At 38.5% G+C, this 19,694-nt stretch overlaps 3 protein-coding genes across 7 annotated transcripts in view; 1 reads left to right on the top strand and 2 right to left on the bottom strand.

The window, feature by feature from the left end:
* The window catches only part of Ten-a (tenascin accessory), a 250,355-nt gene that overhangs the window by 154,886 nt on the left and 75,775 nt on the right, over positions 1–19,694 (bottom strand). The gene's annotated exons all lie outside the window — the stretch shown is intronic.
* On the top strand, positions 1,511–2,095 carry LOC137585124 (mitochondrial import receptor subunit TOM20 homolog B-like). The gene has a single exon (XM_068300783.1). The coding sequence runs from the start codon at positions 1,511–1,513 to the stop codon at positions 2,093–2,095; it is 585 nt and encodes a 194-aa protein (XP_068156884.1).
* LOC137585136 (mitochondrial import receptor subunit TOM20 homolog) lies at positions 2,214–2,753 on the bottom strand. The gene has a single exon (XM_068300795.1). It carries the CDS (start codon positions 2,751–2,753, stop codon positions 2,214–2,216), a length of 540 nt encoding a protein of 179 aa, XP_068156896.1.

A 19,694-nucleotide genomic window follows, 5' to 3' on the forward strand; every position in this document is an offset into this window, starting at 1 on the left:
TTAGCAAATTTACACGTGTATCACTCATACGCTATGTTGGCATGCTATTTGCTTGCACTGTCAACCTCTCTCCACACACACACACACCCGCAACTATACCTAAACCAAGCTAACCCACAGCCATCCTCTCCAGTTTCTTTTTTTTTTGTTGTATTTGGTGTTGTTACCCTTTGTCTTTATCAACGCTTGTTGTATTTCACACTCAGAGAGAATGAATGAATGAATCATGGCCAAATGCGGGTGGACTGTTACGTCTTTTCCGTCATTTTTAAATTATTCATATAAAACGCAAGTAAAATTCAGTTGGAGAATTCAATTTTTAACAAGTACCCTTTGTTATTTCTTTAGTGTTAGTGTATGCCCGTATTCGTCGTATGCTCGCCTAAGCGGTGCCTCCACTTCATTTTTCCCACCTCCGTTTCCACCAGTTCTTTTAATGTAACCCTTGGGCTATGAGCCCAAGAAGAAACTAAGCGGAAAAGTGGGGCGAGAGGCGAGGTGAGAGGTGAGTGAGCACCTCTTCGCGAAATAATGCCATGAAGGAGCAGCATTTAATAAAGTGAAAATAAAGAAAGGAAAAGAATGGAAAGCTTGCTGGAAAGTGCAGCAGCAACTATAAGCAGCCCGCCTAGCATAAGAGAGCGAGAACAAAATGAATCACTGACAAATTACGCTAAGAAAGAAAAAGAAAAAGGAAATTTCAAAACGGAAATGGCGGCAACATTTCTAGATGATGGTACATAGCAAGTTTTTCTCTCCGTCGGTTGGTCTCTTCCGTTTTTTTTTGTTTTTTTGGGTTTTTATGACCCAACACACCTTCTCACACCGTCTCAGTCTTCGTCTCTCCATTGGCATTTCCACTTGCCATGCTGCCAGGTAGTAAAAATCTTGTCCAAAAAAGCAAAAAAATAAAGAAAATAATAAAAAAGCAAACAGCCAACAAAACAACAAAAGAAAACAGCAAAAGGTCTTATGAAATATGCATATGATCACTTGGACTCCACTCATTTTCAACAACAACAACAACAACAACAACTAAAGCCAGCCATAACCAAAAAAGGCTGGCAAACAAAAAACAAGAAAAATTTCATTAAAGTTCTAGTAAAAGTTGCACTCTAATATAATATGTTTGCTTGGGGAAAACAAATTTGGCAACGCCAAATAAATTCTTGTCGTAGAACAACTAACTTCAAGATATTCTTCAAGACAAATAAAACAATGCCCAGAACAAACCCAACCATTAAATTTACGAAACTTTGCTCAACCCTTTAAGATTCTTTAAACTGACAAAATGGAAATTTAAGCCTGTTCGTTTCTGTACATCAGATATGCCGGGAAATATATTTCAAATACATTTGATGTTTATATTTTCGGTTTCTCTTGTACACAGACGTTTGTTCGATTCGGAAGCCATACGTAAAAATAATTCAACTTTTTAGTTATCCCTATTTGTTTTGGTTCTCAAATTGTATTTGCTGCGCAAAATTCATATTCCAAATTGATCGTGAAGATGCCAGTTCATCCGATGATTTTGGCTATTGCCGGCGCTGCCTCGGCCATCTTTTTGGGCTATTGCGTTTATTACGATCACAAGCGTCGCATGGATCCGGAATATCGTCGCAAACTGCACGAGCGACGTGAGCGGGATCAGGAGAAATCGAAGAATCAGTTGCTTCACGATGGGGCAGCAGCCGACTCTGGGTCTCCTTGTGAATGCGGCTGTGGTAAGAAAATGGGCGGTAAACCCGATTTGAGTGATCAAGCGGCATTGGAACGTTACTTGTTCCATGAAATCAAATTGGGTGAATATCTTATTATCAATGGACGTTTGGATGAGGGTCTGACGCATATGGCGAATGCGATTGAGTTGTGTGGCCAGCCGGATGTATTGCTGCAAATGATGGAGGCCACTCTGCCCGACAATATATTTCGCCCACTGATACAGAAACTGCAGGAGCACGCACAATTGAATGAAAGTTCCGAAATCAGTGAACAATCATCATTGCTATCCATTGACGTAGATGGTCGAAGCTCGAATTTAAACAGAGCATCCAGTGACACATCTCTGCCGATTCCTCTATTGCATAGCCTATAAAAGCAAAACCCAAAACACTTAATATTCTAAAATTATATAACCGATGTAAAAATAAACACATGATGTGATCTAACGCAATTTGTTTTTATTCTTAAACGAATCAGATTTCTTTGGCTGCCTAATCCGCTGCTGTTGCATTAACACGATGAGATTCGGGGAACGCGGATGACGATGATGGAATGCTGCCACGCGTCTGTAACTGAGCCTCCTGCAATTTCTGCATCAATGGACGAAAGATTTTCTCTGGCAATGTGCTCTGCAACATTTGTATGAGGGCATCAGGTTGGGCGCAGACCACTATGGCGTTAGCCAGATGACCCAGACCCTCATCCAAGAGTCCCTGGCTGATTAATTGATCGCCCAACTTGATTTCATTCAAAAAGTAGCGCTCCAGGGCTGCATGATCGGTCACATCGGGCAGGGTTCCCGAACGGATAACGTATTCGTGATGCGGTGGCACATCCTGCCGCTGCTGCTGTGAGTAGTTGCCTTGCCTGTGTAGCTCCATTTGTTTCAATTGCTCACGTTCTCTGCGCTTGTGCACCTTGGATTTGTATTGGGGATCATTGCGCCGCTTGCGATCAAAGTATATACAATAGCCCAGACAAAAGGCTGTGGCCGTGCACAAAGAAGAAATGATCAAAGATTTTAAGGACATTTTTCGAGTATTTTAGCTAATTTTGTTCAACAGACTTTTTTCTACTATAAAAATGTGTTTTTTTTTTTTTTTTTTTTTTTTGAATTATTTTTTTTAGTTTTATCTAGCAGGAATTGCCTCTGTTCAGTGTGAGACTACGTTACAGACTAATTTGTAAATGTGTTTGACAAGAGACAACCAAATGAAAGCAAAGTCAACGCTAATGTTTATAAAGCTGAGTTAACTAAAGGCGGCCAGTAGAAAAAAGTCAAAATTAAGTCGAAAGGGAGTGAATTCAGAGATACAAAATGTGAAATATTGGCCCAAACTTCTTGATGGATCAATCTACTTTTTATATACATACTACGAAAGTTTAAGGAGAAAACAAAATGAGAGTTATTTAAAGTTAACTCTAATCAAAGCATGTCAACTCAATTTCATCATCATTCATTATCCTAAGCAGATGGCGTAAAGCACACACAGACACACCCTTAAAGACACACACACACACGCGCACGCACAGAGAAACTTTCACTCGCAAAAAGAAAGAAATGGGAAGGTCACCCACTTCCCACATGTGTATAAGCCGATTTCGGCTACTTTTTTCACATCAAACCCGAAAAACTGTAAAACAAATAGCGTGTGGCTTTTAAAATGTAATGAAATAAGTTTGCCAACTAGACCAAGACAGAGAAAATAGGCACTAGAGATGGATGGAGATAAATGGAGAAGGATAAATATGTATTATACCAAATGAAGCTGCAAGCAGAGCTGAGAGACGTATGCACATAAGTGGCAGCCAAAAGAGATGAAGGGAATAACTGTGAGAGAGGGAGAGTGGGATGGGGTGCAGCCCGCAGTAAATTGGTGGCTCCAATTTCGCCCGCAGGCAGCCTCTCATTAAATTTTCTAGTTTTTTTCTACCAAGTCTTTCCTTTTTTTTGTCTGAATTGTGTTGGCAAAATCCAAAAATGATAATTAAAATGTACCCCTATACAAGAGAGAGAGAGAGGAAGAGAGCACGTTGGCGCGTGTGTGTGTGCCAGCGAGTCATGAATTATGCCGCAGCACACTTAACACCCAGCAGGATTCAACTTCAACTCGAACTCGAACTGAAAGCGGTATCCAACCAGCTGGCAGACAAGCAGGCAGGCAGCAACTCATAAATGTTTCGCCAAAAAGGATTCAAAGATACCAGCATATATATGCTTGTACCTGCCCACCATCCGACCAAGCGACCTATAGGGTAGAGAGGTCCCTGCATGCATAAGAAGGCAAGCTCTTAACTGAGGCCAACTTCACGCACTTGGCAAGTGGCTTGGCTTACGAGGCGAATGCGTGATACAGTGGATCTAAACTAAGTGAAATGTGGTCCAATGCCTGAGATTTAAACTGTTAATACGTTTCTCTTTCCAAATCCATAATACTTGCAATCTCAAGAGTTCACAATTTGCAGGCTAAAATATCAAAATTATCGATAAATCTATAGGGATGCTTATCCTGGCAAATTAATGATTTTGTTTAGGGTTGTTGGTAAGATATAAATAGATATTCCAAAACTAATGAGTTAGACTCAATCGATATCTTCTTACGTTTCTCTAATTGTCAATTAAAAACTTGCTTCACTGTACCCAGAAACCCTACCAACCAGTCGCCATTTTGGTTATGCTTTTTATGTATGGGTAACTGCGCGTGTATATGGATGTATGTATGTGTGTGTATCTGTGTGATTGTTCGCTCAGGTGATGTGATTTATTGCATTGTGGCAACTTTCTGGTATCGCATCGCTTCTCCTGTGTGCCCTCTTTTTCGCTTTAAGAGACAAACCGCTAATTTGTTATCATTTATCACCACGTCGAGCACGTGTGTCGGTGTGTGTGTGTGTGTGTGTGTGTGTGTATTTATGTATGCATATGTGTTTGTAAACAATTTGTAAATGTGTTACATTTAAAACCCCAAAGTAATGTCTTCCACCCCGCCATTCCCCCCACTCTCCGTTGTCAACCAATTTTGTCATTGTGATAAATACTTTGACGTCAACGTATTCACTCATTCGCTTTGTATGTCTCTCTCTCTCTCTTTGTCTCTTTCACTCTTTCTCTGTGGGTATCTAAATGCAAACTTGTTTTTTATCCATTTATTAACAACTTGTGTACATATTGGTCAACAAGAAATAAATGCTTATCCCCTCCCTTTTCCATGGCAACTATTAAAAGTTGAGGATTATATCCCATAAATGTTTGTACATTGTGGACTGTTATCCTTTTTTTCCATTTCTACCAATAATTTAATCCATTGGAATGCTTTCACTTGTATATAGCATTAGTCATTAATTATGAATTAGCATGAAATTTATATGCCATATAACCAAATGACTAATAGATAAACTAAAAAAATAAACAAAATTTCAACTCTTTATCTACATAATGAACTCTGATATTCTCTCCATTTCAAAGACGACATTTTAAACTTGTTTTCTCACCTTTTGTTGTTTAATTAAAGGACGATTTTGAATACTTTAGTTTTTACTTGGACAACAAGCTTAGAAGCTGAATTCGCAAAGATCAAAAGACAATACCCCAAAGGAAGGTTTCAATCCTTACCAGGCATAAGTCAAAATTATGTAAGAAGACGCATCATATCACAAAAATAGTAAGAAAGGACATAAGTTAGAGGTGAACAATTTCATCAACTAGCAGCAGAACTAGAGTCCAGATTAACTGAACAGGGGTCAGACAGTTCCCACTGTACTCTGAACACTTAAACCAACGATAATCTAGTTTAGGTTTACATACTTTTGATTACTTGGAACTTTAATGAATGACTTCTCTTCTTGAAAATAGTTATTAATTATAAACTTGCAGTTAACAATTGCTTAATTATAAGCATATTATTTAGGATATAATCTAATATTAACAAGGAACGAGCTAATAGATCTCATCTTTATGTCTCCAAGGTTCTTTAGACACGATATCCTTTTTCAAACACACTCTCTCTCTGTATGCATATGCATGTTTGGTTTTAACAGCCATTTCTAGTGGCCGTAACAAACTACTCCTACACACACACACACACACACATAAAGACATTGTATATGGGCCATAAAAATGTGACAATGTGTGGAACCACTAACACCCATGCCCATAAATAACTATATACAAAACGCACACGCCCATGCCCACAATAATGCTCATACTGAACGCCCATGCCCACGCTCACACGCCCACCTTTTGTCATTTTGCCGGCTGGCAAAATCGTGTTAGAGATACTCATGCAATATCACCTCCCTTACCCCTTCGCCTCTGCTGCATCATATAAAAGTGATGCTTAATAATTTTAATTTCCTGTGCTAGCGGGTCGAATGCTTCATAAATTTTATGATGAAACAGCGACCCGGTTGTTGCACCTTTCACCATCCGCATAGTTGTACCCCATACGACCCATAGCAACACACACACACCCACACACACTCAGCTCCTTGCAACCTCCTACCGTTTTTTGCCGATGCCTCGTCATCCATTCCATTCGTTGGCTGTTCACTCGGGCGACGCACAAAAGCTCGCTTCACTTATTTCAATCAAATTACGGCCAATGAATATTGAACTATTGCGTTCGTATATCTTTCCATACACACACACACAAACATACCATATCATACATATATATTGTATCTCCTAAAAAGGTATAAAAATAGTTTTAATTTTTATTTGGGATCGTTTTTATACGCTAAAACTAAACTAAAACTATCACCATTTACTAGCAAGCAGATCAGGTTAGGTTTAATCAATACTTTTTTGACGATGTTAACAAATTTTGAAACCAAGTTAAAAAATTAGATTTGAGTTAAAAAGGGTATCTAACAACCCTCTTTGGGTGTAAGGTTTCTCGAATTCGCAACTTAAATCCATTTCAATAGTTTTTGTTCTTCTATTTTATCTATTTCACATCTAAAACAAAGTTTTTGTTTTTGCCATTGATAAAATTTGTTTTAAAAATTTGCATTTCCCCCTTTTTTTTATCTTATTGTTTTGTGTTGCACAAGGCTATTAAAAACATATGGAAAATATATATAACTTCATCTAGTTGAAATATCTAAAAAGTTTCCTTTTTTCCCTTTATTGGTCTCATTTTTCTTTATAGTTTATGTTTTTTTTTCATAGAAGAAGAGAAATGGATTGGAATTCAAATCTTAAAACTGATGAATAAAAATGAGGCAAAGATTTCGTAATTGGACAGAAAGCTCGAATCAATGAGAACTCTAAGAATGTTGAAGTTTTTGATAGGAGAATTGACTTTATTAACTTTAGAGCTAGATTCAAATTAACTTTACTTTAAACCTTTACAACTTACTAACAGATCTCTTGAATCGCTTGAAGCTCCTTTGCATAAGCTAGACAATCATTCGCATTAGTAACAAAGTTTATCTACTCGTTGCAGAATTATGTTTGAGAAATGAAGAATTGATATGAAATTTGATCGACTTTTGGATCAGTGTACGCAATTGGCCAATTGGCCCGCTGAGCAAAGCCAATTGGTTTGTCCCATTCTTTTTTTTTTTTGCATTCTTGCATTGAATTGCTGTGGTAAAGACTGCTGGGAATGTGGTGCTGGTAGAGGGGAGGGGGTAGCAACATTTTCGCTGTTTGGCTTTTACCGTTTGACTGAATGCAAAATGCAAACAGGCAAAAAAAACTGCAGGGAAAGAAAATGAGAAAGATATTTGGACATATTTTCTCTCTATGTGGCGGCTGTTGTTTTTCTTTTGGTGTGTTTGTATGTTGGGAGTGGTGCGTTTTCACTTTTCCGAGACACACACACACACACACACAGTCATATGGGTGGATGCTAATATGAATGCGCACGTCTGGCTGTGCAATCATGCAGTGTATGCAATGAAATGCTGCCAATGTTCAGTCCTTTTTTCACTTTTTTTTTTTTGGGCATACCAATTTTTTGCATTTTATTGAACGTGCATATAACTGTGGTGTGTGTGTGTGTGTCGTGTATTTATGCATAAATTATATATGAATCGCAATGCGTTGACTGTCAGTTTGGCCGCCCAGACCAGCCTTGCGTATAATGTACGCCAATAATTACAACAACTCGACAACAGTAAAGTCCTTTCGCATTTCCATATCCTTCCATCCATCCATGCAAGCGACTGTTACACTTATACTTGGCTCACACTCAGTCGAGGACACCAGAACACAGGATAGCCAGGACATGGGAAAGGACAGCCATATAGACAAGATGGCTCAGACTGTGCAGACGAATTGACGTATAAAGTTTACGCCTGGCAGACAAAAAGGAAACTGTCACAACGGAAAGTGCAAAATAAAACTTACAACCAGACCAGATATGAAGAGCAAGCATACTTATATTTGTTGCTTTGCCTACCTTTACCTCTATACCCTAACTTATAAATTTGAATTAACCTTGATCGAAACTCTTTGGTATATAACTTTCGTTAGCCTCTGATCCGGTATAGTATTACGATTCGTGGGGAATTTGTTTCTGCAGGCTATCAAAACAAATATGCTCTTCTGGTAGAGCATTTGCTTGCATTGCAACAGGAAAAGGTATGCCTTGAATCTCTCGGTTTCTGCATTGATGTTGACATCATTTAAAAGCATGAAATTATTTTGCGCATCCCTGTTTCCCTTCCCCCTCTCGCCATCATATTTCCTGAAATAAGAACAAGCACAGGCCACAGAGTGGATATTCAAGTTTTTACTTTCTTTTTCAGTGTCATAAAAAAAAAATGTTGCAACAAATTACAGCCACATTGAAGTCATACTCAAACAATTTGCGGAGCAGATCCTTAAAAAAGGAAAGTAAAATGGGCAACATGACGTAGTATGCATTTACCTACATATGTATGTATGTGTATGCTATAAGGAAATAAAAAATATCAGCGATTTAAATTCAGTAGCCTGAGCCATTTTAAAAACAATGCCACATCTAAAAATTAAATCCATGTTTATGTCTCTGCTTTAGCCATCACTCCCATGCCCATCCCTATCCCATTCTGTTCATACTCCTCTTAATGCCAGATATCTCTCTTCGTCTGACTCTGCACTCCATGTGGGCGTGACTCTGGGTTTGTCAGTCTGTGCGTCTATGTGTGTGTGTGTGTGTGTGTGTGTGTGTGTGTGGGTAAGCGTTACGCCCTAATAACCTACAAAATAGTTGGCAAACAGCTCGCTTCGTATGCCACATGACTTGAGCTATGCAAAAGGAAATAAAAACAAAACAAAACAAAAATAAACAACAACAAAATGGCAAAATGAAAGCGTAGAAAAGGGAGGCAGCGGCAGGGGCAGGGGCACCAGTGACAGCAACAGAAATAAAAAGAAAATATAGAGGAAATAACAAAAAACGAACAAAAAAAAAAAAATATAGCAAGACCAGACAAACTAATCGTAGTTTTCCTTGGCATTTTGCTTATCCGTTTTAGTTTCTTCTTGTCTATTTTTTGTTTCTTTCTTTTTTTTTTTTTGGTCCCAATCTTTGCATTTTTTTTTTTTTGCCAAAGTTAAGGCCAACAAAAAAAAAGGGAGAATCCAGAATATTAAAGCAGTTGCCGAACATGGCAATATCAAATTTTCTTGGCTGTGATTTTAGAGGTTTTTAGTTCAACAAATTATAGAAATGTTAATAGTGCAAAGTCGACGTTGACATACTCTAAAAATGACAGACCCTTCTATATAAAAAGGCGAACTTTATCTAACCAAATTTAACTTCTTGATGTTCTCAGCTGATGTTTGGCGCCCATCCAAGTGAAAACTTCATAAAACAATAAAACCGATTTGTAAGAGATTCAATGTTCGATCAGGATTATTTACGCACATATTGCTAGAGTGCAATCCTCAGAGGCATCATTATCTTTTGGGAATTGTAAGACAGAGAGAAATAGAAAGAAATAGAGAGTCAGGGGGAAGTGACACTTTTTATTGCCTACTTATTTGGGTGGAGTGTGAGCTATGGTTGGGATGGCAAGTTAATCTCTAGGCATTTGAGATTAATGTGAGCTTGATTCAAGAATTTATTTGCCTAAGTAGAGCGTATACATACATAGAGATGTATTGTGGTATTGTATATGTGTGTGTGTGTGTTTATCAGCGTGTCACAAGCTGACAACCAAATGCATTTTGACAGTCACTCACTCAGCCATTCAGTCAGTCTTTCTGTCAGACGGTTAGACGCTTGTCTCAGCTGACCTAAATCTGATTCTGATTTCGATTTTGATTTAGCAAGCGCACACACACACACACACAAAGAACATATATATATGTATGTATATATTGTAGATAACTTCATTTGCTCACTGCGAATGTGGAACGCAAAATGCGCGTGTTATTTGTATGGGTGAAAGTGGCAGAAATAGTAAAAGAAGAACGACGGGTAAGAGAAATGGAGGCCGGGAATGGTAATTGAAAATCCCAGTTGCAATTGCAATTGCAGCTGCAATGGCAATGGCAAACAGCAAACGGCAAATTGCCGCTGTCAAGTGTCAAGTGTCAAAAATGCAATCACCAGGAGCAATGAAAGATCGAGAGTGGTGCGAAAGCGTAGCGAGACGAAGGTTTGCTGCATCAATATCATAAAATATATATAAATCATATAGTAATTTGAACTCTCCCTCTTCTGCTCCCCCCTACTCCTGGGCCAGCACCTAAAAAAAAGTATATAGGAAATGAAAATGGGTGGGATAGGGGAAAAAACAACTTTATGACACTTGGCCCAAGGAAATTATGCAAAATTCTCAACAAAAGCAACAACAAGGATCAAAAAGGCAAAACGTGCAAATGAAATTTATTGTTATGACTGCAGTTTAGCCTGGCTCGAAACAGAGACTGCGATAGGAGAGGGAAATAGACACCCACTCGCACACACACACACACACACGTGAAGATGGGATTGTTAAAGTTAATATTTAGTTTTCAAGGCGAGCCCATTTGGCTGCCGGGCCAAAGCCCAAGCAAGTGGGTCAAAGGCATTACACTAGAGCCCAGGACGACGGCCAAGCATAGCCGAAGGAGCAACCAGAAGGACACCTAAAAGTAGAAAACCTAAAGAGAAGGAGTGTGTGTGAGAGAGAGAGAGAGCCAGAAATGACTTCAAAATCTGTTACTTCCAATTGCTGAAAGTCGAAAGTAAAGGCAAAGGCAAAGGCAGTAAGCAGCAGGAAGAAGAATTCAATTGAACAAAAAACAAGAAAAAAGTAGTAAAATAGGAAATTCAAGACTTAAATCAAGTTACAGAAACTTCCCAAGAAGAGAATAAAATAGTAAAGGAACAGGAATAGTTCGAAGAAGAAGAAGAAAAAAGTCAAGGATATCGTATAAGAAAATTCGACAAAAAAAAAAAATGTAGCAAAAACCGGGCAAAAGAGAAAATATGAAGTGGGCGAAAATTGAGAGAGAAGAAAAATTAGGAAAATTTGGCAAACTAAGATGGAATATCAGTTATAAAGAATCTTAAAAATAAAGCCAACTTAAGTAAAAAAGTATGAAATGAGGCAAAAGCAGAAACGAAAGAAACCATACAAGAAAAGACAGTACAGAAGGGGCAACAGTCAATGGAAATTTTAGAAAACTTAGAAAGGTAATAAGTAAGAAAACGCAGAAAAGAAGCAACCAGAAGAAAGATAGAAATGTCAACGGAAAACTAATCGCAGTTCAAAATGACTTGCTAATTAGTTGGTGTCCTTTGGAAATTTCGCATTATATTTCCTATCGTAGATTACTTATTTGTGTGAGTGTATGTTTACAGTTATTCCAGTTGTAAGCAAATTGCTATGGTAATATTATAATTATAATTGTTGTTGTCGCTTGTTGCTGTTGCCGTTGTTGCTGTTGTTGTGTGTGTGGTTCTTCTTGTTGTTTATTGTCGACTTTCTGCAACTCATGGCAAATAAAATTAAAGTTTTTCATTTTCATTTTGTCTACCCTGAACTCGACTTTCCATCAGCTTCAACTTTAGCTCTTTCGGGTTAAAAGTAAGAACTTATTATGCTCTACCCTGTAGGTGTGTGTTTCTAAGTGTGTGCTTGTGTGTGTGTGCCTCAAAACAATTGAGGTAAAAAGGTTTCCAGCAAAACTTTACCCAAAAAAAAAGGCTTAAACCATTTACCCTTGGATACATAAGTTTCTTGATCAATCAGATAATACATTTAGCCAAGTTATAGATTAATTGATTCTTCATAAATCTTTATTCACACAAAGATCCTTAAGAAAACATTATCCTTTTATTTTCTCATCTCATAAACAGGAAAAAGCCGAAGTACTTCCAAGTCGACTACAAGTATGGAATTTACTATATATCCATACCCAAGTACATATATATACTTATGTGTGTGTTTGTGTGTGTGTGCCAAAGGCAGTTTAGATTTGCATTTGGGAATATGTTCCTAAGCGCTTCTGCCTAGGTGCGACGGTGCGACTAGGTAAGCGAATTGTGTTTTGTGTGTATGAACAAGAGATGGGTGTGGGGCGTGTGGGGTGTGTGGGGGGAAAAGGTAGGGGTGTGGGTAGGCAAAATTGCCTTTTGGAAATTAGTTGCACTTTGCTCATGTTACAATTTCAGTGTCGGGGTGACGGGTTTTGCCCAGTTGGCCAACTTTTCTCATGGCTTACCATTTTGGCTCTGGCCTCGTCCGTCTCGTCTCGCCCGTCCCGCCACTTGTTTTGTTTGCCCAAAAAAACCCCCCAAAAACAAAAAGCAAATAAAGATGTGGCAAGCGGAAATTTAATATTGATTGTGTGTGTGTGTGTCCGTGTGGCGCTCTCTCTCTCTCTCTTTATGTCTGTCTCTCTGTGTGTGTGTGTTTGTGTGAACAAATGGTTGCGCTTTCAGTAAATTATCATGATAGCAAGCAACAACAACAACAAGAACAACAAAAATGGCAAACCAACCAACAGCTCAAATATCAAGCATTTTGGCTTTAACTTTAGTTTTGTGGTTTTTGCTCATATTTTCAGCTAGACAATTTTTACTTATTTTTTTTTTTTTTCTTTTCGTTTTCGTTTTCATTTTTGCCTTCGTTTTCTCTTATTTATTTTTTGGGCTTTCCTTTTTTCCTTTTTTGGCCAAAGTTAATTAAAATGCTTAGTTGATTTCCTAAAGGGATTACCAAATACTCGGCGTCTCTCTTTTTCTTTTGTCTTTCTGTGTCTGTCTCTGTGTCTCTGTGTGTCTGTGTGTCTGTGTGGGCGGTGTTTGTGTTGTGGGTATTCCAAAAAGTTTAACGAAAACACTCATGTCCACTGAGAAGAGCAATCAAGGCCAGAAATATTAAACTTATCAACTGAAAAGCAGTTCATTAATTACTTAATAGCATTTTAAAGTGTTGAAAAAGTTTCGAATATGCAGTAAGTTATAGTCGATTACGGCCAAATCGATTGGCCCATAAGCAATATGGGCAAAGCAATTTAACTATTCAAAAGCTCACAGTTTCAGTTTCACAGCCTTGAGAAGGTTTTTCCTACGCACTGGAAGTCTGAGACATTGACTGAATGCCGCTGCATCGCATGTATCCCCTTGGCTCTGGGCAAGTAACCTTGATATCCAGTTTAAGATTCAAAGTTGAATCAATTTGCTGCCTAATAGTTTTTAGTTTAGTTTCACTTTGGAGGGGAAGGGTCAGTTGTTGATTTCCTCTAATCAAAATACCCAAGTAAAGTAATTAACTAAGTTTATTTACAGACAAAGCTAAAATTGAAAGGGAAACAACAGATTCCAAAAAGCAAAACGTAAATGTATTGAGTATACTTTGAAAAAATTGCATTTGCTTTTGAATAACTAACTCTCCTAGGAACAACAATTTTTGTAGCATACTTTTTAGGGTGGCATTTGCTTTAAAGCCGCCAAAGTCGAAATGTTATTTGTTCTCGAGTTGAAGCAACAAACCAACACCAAACAAAGGTTTTTAGTTTCAATGGCATCTTACCTCGGTTGGCCTATGTGCGTGTCTGTCTGCGGTTGGCTGTTTACAATGGTTTAGCCTAGTCCAGGCCAACGTCAGGAGCAGGAGCAAAAGGCAGCCCATCGACCCATCGACACAATGCCCTTTTTTCTGTTTTTGTTTGTTTGGTGTTTTTTTTTTTTTTTTTGCCTGGATTTCACTTGCATTAAGTGCTGCCTCGACTCTCTTTCACTTTTTTCCTCTCTCTCTCTCTCACTCGTTTGCTCTCCTTGTCTATCGTGTGTCCCAGTTGACCCAAGGACCTTTGGTGCCTTCACCTTCGTGTCACTCAAATTTAAAAATGCCCATGTCAGTTGTCTCACCTCCCCGCGCTCCACTATATCCCTGATCATCTATCTATATCTATATATCGCGGCATTTGCAGCTTTAAGCGATGTTTCCTCTTTCTGTTTTGGGCTTATATACTCAACTGCCGCCTGCATATTTGCGGATTTCCAGTCTCATTCCTCATTCCCTCACTAGCTTTTTTCTCTCTCTCGCTCTTTTGCCGTCTATCTATCTATCTCATTGTGCGTTTGTGCATTGCATGTTGTCCTTGCCTCCATCCTGTTAGTAGTTGTGTCCGTCAGGTCCGTCCGGACACTTTTTGGGGCAAACGCTTTTCGGTTTGCAGTTTTAGTTTGCATGGCAGCCGAGAATTATTTTTAATTATCATTGTCGGCTGTCGGTGTCGCTTGTCGGGTTTTTGGTGTCGCTTTCAGTGCCCTGTCAGTGGCATTTCCCACCTACAGCCCCCCCTTCACCACACACAACCACCCCTTGCATTCATTCTTTAGAGGCCTGGCCCAGGACCAAAGACAAAACCGCAGCCAAGCACATTTCGCACATTTTCTACCCAATTTGGCATTCGGTTAAAAAATTTCACAAATGGAAATTTTATCAAAACCAAAAATTATATACATACAGACACTTTTAGAAGGATAGATAATACCATATTGTGTTGGTATATTTCTATTAGGTGGATTTTACTTGCAGTACATTTATTATTTTAGTCGGGTATTGTTTTTGTTTGGCTTTTTTTCGACGGGGGGTTTAACCCAGTGTTTGAGGTTAGACGAAAAATTGCTATTAAAATAATTTTAGACCCATAGAATTGTTAGTGAAAGAAATCAGGGCCGCATTTGCCATGAATGCCGCTCGTTTCAACTTTGCCACTCGAGGGCAATTGTCCATATTCCGCTCCTCTAGATTCGATGGTAGGTAATGGTCTCATTTTCCAGTACCATTATCAAATATTCTTTACTTTTCTCTTTAGTGGCTTCTGTAAACCCGGATAGACAAAGAAAAGCATCATTTATCGAACATCATTAATCGATTAAGCTTTCAACTTAAAATTAAGTAAATTGGCCGATAGATAAAAAGAAACACTGCAAAATCGAATGTATATATAAATTGTATAGAATATCACATTGTGATACATTTGAATAGAATAAGGAAAAGTAAGTCTTAACGCCTTGTTTTCGTCCTGTTTTTGACCACAGCTAATGGTATGTATATGTGTGCTGTCATTCGTAAAGACGGTAGTTAGTCTTCTGGCAGCATCATCATCATCATCATCAGGATGGTGATTATGATGTTGTATACCTCATGCCGTTCCAATCCTTGCCCATTCACATTTCACTGGCATCGTTTTAAAGCGGATTTGATGCCGTTGAATATTATTTATGGGATGCCTTTTATTTTCAAACCGTCCAGAGACCCTTAAGAGCGGTTGCACATCAACACACACACACATAAACACACATGGTACACATTGTGCCTGCCTGCCTGCCTGCCTGTCTGACTGTCTCTCCGTAAGTGTGTGTGCGTGTGTGTGGTCTAAAAAATATTTCCAAACATTCTTCGGGTATTTAAACAAAGATTTATTTTATATTTATTTTGTGTTTGTGCGAGTTTTACTCTAACAGGGCCAAACGGACAACGGACAACGGAAATTGCAAGAGCGTAGAGCGTTTGCTTGAATCCTTTTTGCTTCAACACGTCCCTTATATCCCTTCGTTTATATTTCTATATACATATATATGTGTGTGTGTGTGTGTGAACCATTGTTCAAGGATTTGTTTCATATTTTACGATAACTCCATTTATTGTTGCTTATTTGGGGCTTTAAAAAATACACAAACACACTCACACACACACACACACAGAGCTACCGAAATAAATGCCATGTGAAATGAGGTTTATCAGTTTATCATTGGGTCATTCATTTAAAACGGAAATTAGAGCCATTTTGTTTGGTCCTAGAAAATGTATGCATTCAACCAAATTTCCATCTATGAAGATGATGAATTGTAAAAACTTTTTCGTTAGTTAATTCTTTGGCGATTTGTGTGTGTGTGTGCGCGTGTGTATTTCCCTCTGAAGCGAAATGAACTGCTTTATTGCATCTTCCGCCCTTTCAATGCTCACATTTTTCAGCCTATTTTTGATTGGATTTCCGGCTAAAGTTCAATTTTATATTCTTAGATTTTGCTACCAGCTCAATAAAGGATTTTTATGTAATCAAATTTGTTACTCATACGCCCTGTGAGCTAAACTAATCTAGGAAATTTCTTACTTCCTTTTTTGGCTACAGAGACAAATCAGAAAATCATCCTTTCCGATTTCAGATAATCAAATCGCTTTACGCTTCTGGGAATCAAAATGATTTACATTACACTGCGTATACTTGATATTTATTTAAGGAAAAATAAGACAAAAAGTAAGCAAACTCATCAAGCGAACGCTTAGGATATCCTTTAAGGTATTCCTCATTAAAGAATCCCTGGACGATTCTTCAGTGAGTTCATGAGGAAATCGTTTTGATTGTAAATCGTAAATTTCACCAATCTGAAACTCATATTAACTAATGCCTATATAACTATTTATAGGTACCTAAAGTCAACATATCACAATTACAAAATTATTATCAATCACAATAATCTGCTTGATGGTCGACATTTGCCTGGCTAACAGAGAGAGAGAGAGAGAGCGTGGGAATATAATTGAAATGATAGATACGGAGCAAAAAAGGGGCGAGAGATAGTGAGCCTGGTGGCAAGTTGGGTGACAAGGTGGGGGCAGCGGGCTAATTAATGCGACAGGCAGCTGCAATGGCAGCAATATGCAGATTTTGTCTATTAATTTGTGTTTATGCATAATTAGGATTAATTATGCATAATCTCATGATTAACAGACCAAAATGCAAATGGGCCTGTCATAAATTTCACAGACAAAACGGAAAACAGAAGCTGCCCCAATTTGCGGGATAGGCGGCAGCGTTTGTGTTGCTGCTTGCTTTAATTTATTTTTCTTTCTCTCTCTCTGTCTCTCTCTTGCTCTCTTCTTTTTCTGATCATCGCTTTAATTAGTGTTGTTACTTTAATTATTTACCAACTAAAAGTACATACATTTGAAAGTATATTTGGTGGCTAATTATATTGGAAATTAAGCGATAAATTGACTAAACATCAATTAATGCCTTGATGGTTAGCCCCCTTAAGCAAGTTATTTATTGTCCGCATTGTGTCAACTCATTATGAGTATGATGCATTTTCAGGCTTTCGAGTCATTAAGCATTGCCAACCCCTTTACCCTTTACCAATTTTTATGATGGGTCAGACGTTTGCCACCCACAAACAAATCCGTTTACACCATGACTGGAAAAAATAGCTGGGAAACTATCGATGAAAGAGAAATCGCATGTCTATCGATTCACCGATTCTTTGAAATTGTATCTCTATTTAACTCTAACTTTATCTATAACTAGATCTAGCTGATTTTCTTTTAATCTCAATAAATATTCATTCAATTTCCATTGCAAACTCATTTTGTTCCCCTTAGGCAGTATTTCTCTGTGTGTATGTGTGTGTTTTTGCCAAGCCAAATGAATCCGAAAAACTTCAATGGCAAAAATTCTCCAACAACTTTCATTTAGCCCTACCACACGCCTCTATTCCGCTCCCCTTTGCCTGTCCCCCCCATTCCCGTCGCATATCAGCGCCCCCTAAAACCATTATCCAACAATTTTTCTTGGTTTATCTTGCTTTTTGGTACTTTGGCAACTCGCGTTGGATAATTTTGTTTATTAAAAGTTAGCTGACCTCTCTCAGCTGACCCCGCACCCACCGCCCACATAGTCCGCAAAAAACGCAAACCGCCCTCCCCACCACTTGAGTCTGTTTTATAAGTGGAAATAAGAGTGGGGTGGGCCGAAAGTCCTGATGGTTGGGAGGTTGGGGGGGTGGGCATGGCATGGGTTGAAAAATTAATTTCTCTGCTTGTCGTTGGGTTTGTTTTTTTCCATACCCTCACTTGAGGTATACAACTATATGGTTTACATAGATAACTATCTTCTGTTTAGTCCGATTAGCTTTAAAAAATAAATAGTTTTATTTAGATTCCTCATATTATTCTTGTTAATTAATCCTAACACGCCTATGACAAAAGAAAGGGTATTTCAGCTGCGTTGGACTGCAATTAAATGCATTTTTTGCTTGATTTTTGTGGTTCTCTCCATTTTCGGTGGGTTTGGTTTTTTTTTTTTTTTTGGCAAGGCAAGTGTCATTAGTTTGCTCTTTGGCAGCTGAAACGACAGCGACATACTCGTACATAGTTAAATTACCTAAATATTGCGGTGGGCGTGGCATGTGGCGCTTGCCCACTTGCCGCATGTGCAGCGAAATGAATGAAAATGCAGCCATACGATTCCGTTTCGTTGTCATCGTTGTCTCCTCTCCTTTTTCAGGCCTTAGTAATTTTGATGGAAAAGTTGGCTACGTTCAACCATTTGCTTGAGGGCGCTTCAAGTGTGCCAGAATGCGGTAGGAAGAAGGACGAGGAAGAGGAGGAGTAACTTCAAACTACTATGACTGCAACTGCAACTGCAGATGGGGGTCAACTGGCTTTGCTTTTCCACTTGACTACACACAAAAAAAAGTTTTCGCATAAAAATTTAGATAATGTTTTTGGTGCACAAGTTCTGGTTATTTCCTCCTCCACTCCATCTCTGTCTTTTTTACTCATTCTCTCGTTCTCTGTCTAATATGAGTTTTGTGCAAAATGTATTCCAGGGCATTGTTGCTTGCAAAATAGGCGTGGTCAGATGGTCCATGGAGTATCTATATTCGTATTTGTTCATTGATTATGTTTACTTATTCAATCAGCCAATTCCAATCAATGGACCTGATCGTGTTTCTGATTTAGTTAAACTGATTTCTGATCACTACAGTAAGGAATATCTATGAGATAGATAAAGATAAATATAGAAGAAAGATCTACTCTCCTTAATTAATTGATTAGTTTAAAGCGCCAAACTCAAAGGTCTTCTTTTCCGCTTCAGAACAGATTGAATCGTCAATAATTTCATAATTTTCCTTTCGCCACATTTAAGCTAACAAAGCCATTAAGTACCTGTCCGCCATCAATGGGTTACGCCATAATGGGGTGTTGTGGGTGTGGTGGGTAAAGAGAATTATGGCAATTTTTATGACCCACCCACTTGGAGGGTCTCTCTGTCTTCCAGTTACGAGTGGTCCATTCCACACTTATCAGCCATTTATAAACAATAAACGAATAAACAAGAAACTTTTCTGGTTTTTTTTTTGTTTCGCTTGTTGTTGTAGCCGTCAAATGCATTTCCCAGCCAACAAAAAGTGGCTACGACACACATAGGGTAGATTGTGCTCTGTGTGGGTGTGTGTGTGTGCAAAATGAAAGGAGCAATGGGATGGATGGGGTATACAAATGGCATAAATATGGCAAACAAAATGGTCGAAGGATGTACACAAATTGATGCTCTTCGGCATTTGCAGCCAAAACATGTCAATGTTAAAAGTTTTTGCCATCTACACACTTTGTCTCTGCTTTGGCACTTTTCGCCATGGCATTCTATGTGATTTCTTGAAAGTTATTTGCTCTTTCTTTTTCCACCCTTCGCCGCATACCTTCCTATCTATTTGTCGCTCCCCCGCTCTCTCTCTCTCTCTCTCTTTCAC

Source organism: Drosophila tropicalis, unplaced genomic scaffold (genome assembly GCF_018151085.1).
Source record: "Drosophila tropicalis isolate 14030-0801.00 unplaced genomic scaffold, ASM1815108v1 contig_158, whole genome shotgun sequence".
Classification (NCBI taxonomy): domain Eukaryota; kingdom Metazoa; phylum Arthropoda; class Insecta; order Diptera; family Drosophilidae; genus Drosophila; species Drosophila tropicalis.

Coding starts and splice junctions, on each gene's coding strand:
- LOC137585136 (XM_068300795.1), bottom strand. CDS start 2,753: ATGTCCTTAAAATCTTTGATCATTTCTTCTTTGTGCACGGCCACAGCC.
- LOC137585124 (XM_068300783.1), top strand. CDS start 1,511: ATGCCAGTTCATCCGATGATTTTGGCTATTGCCGGCGCTGCCTCGGCC.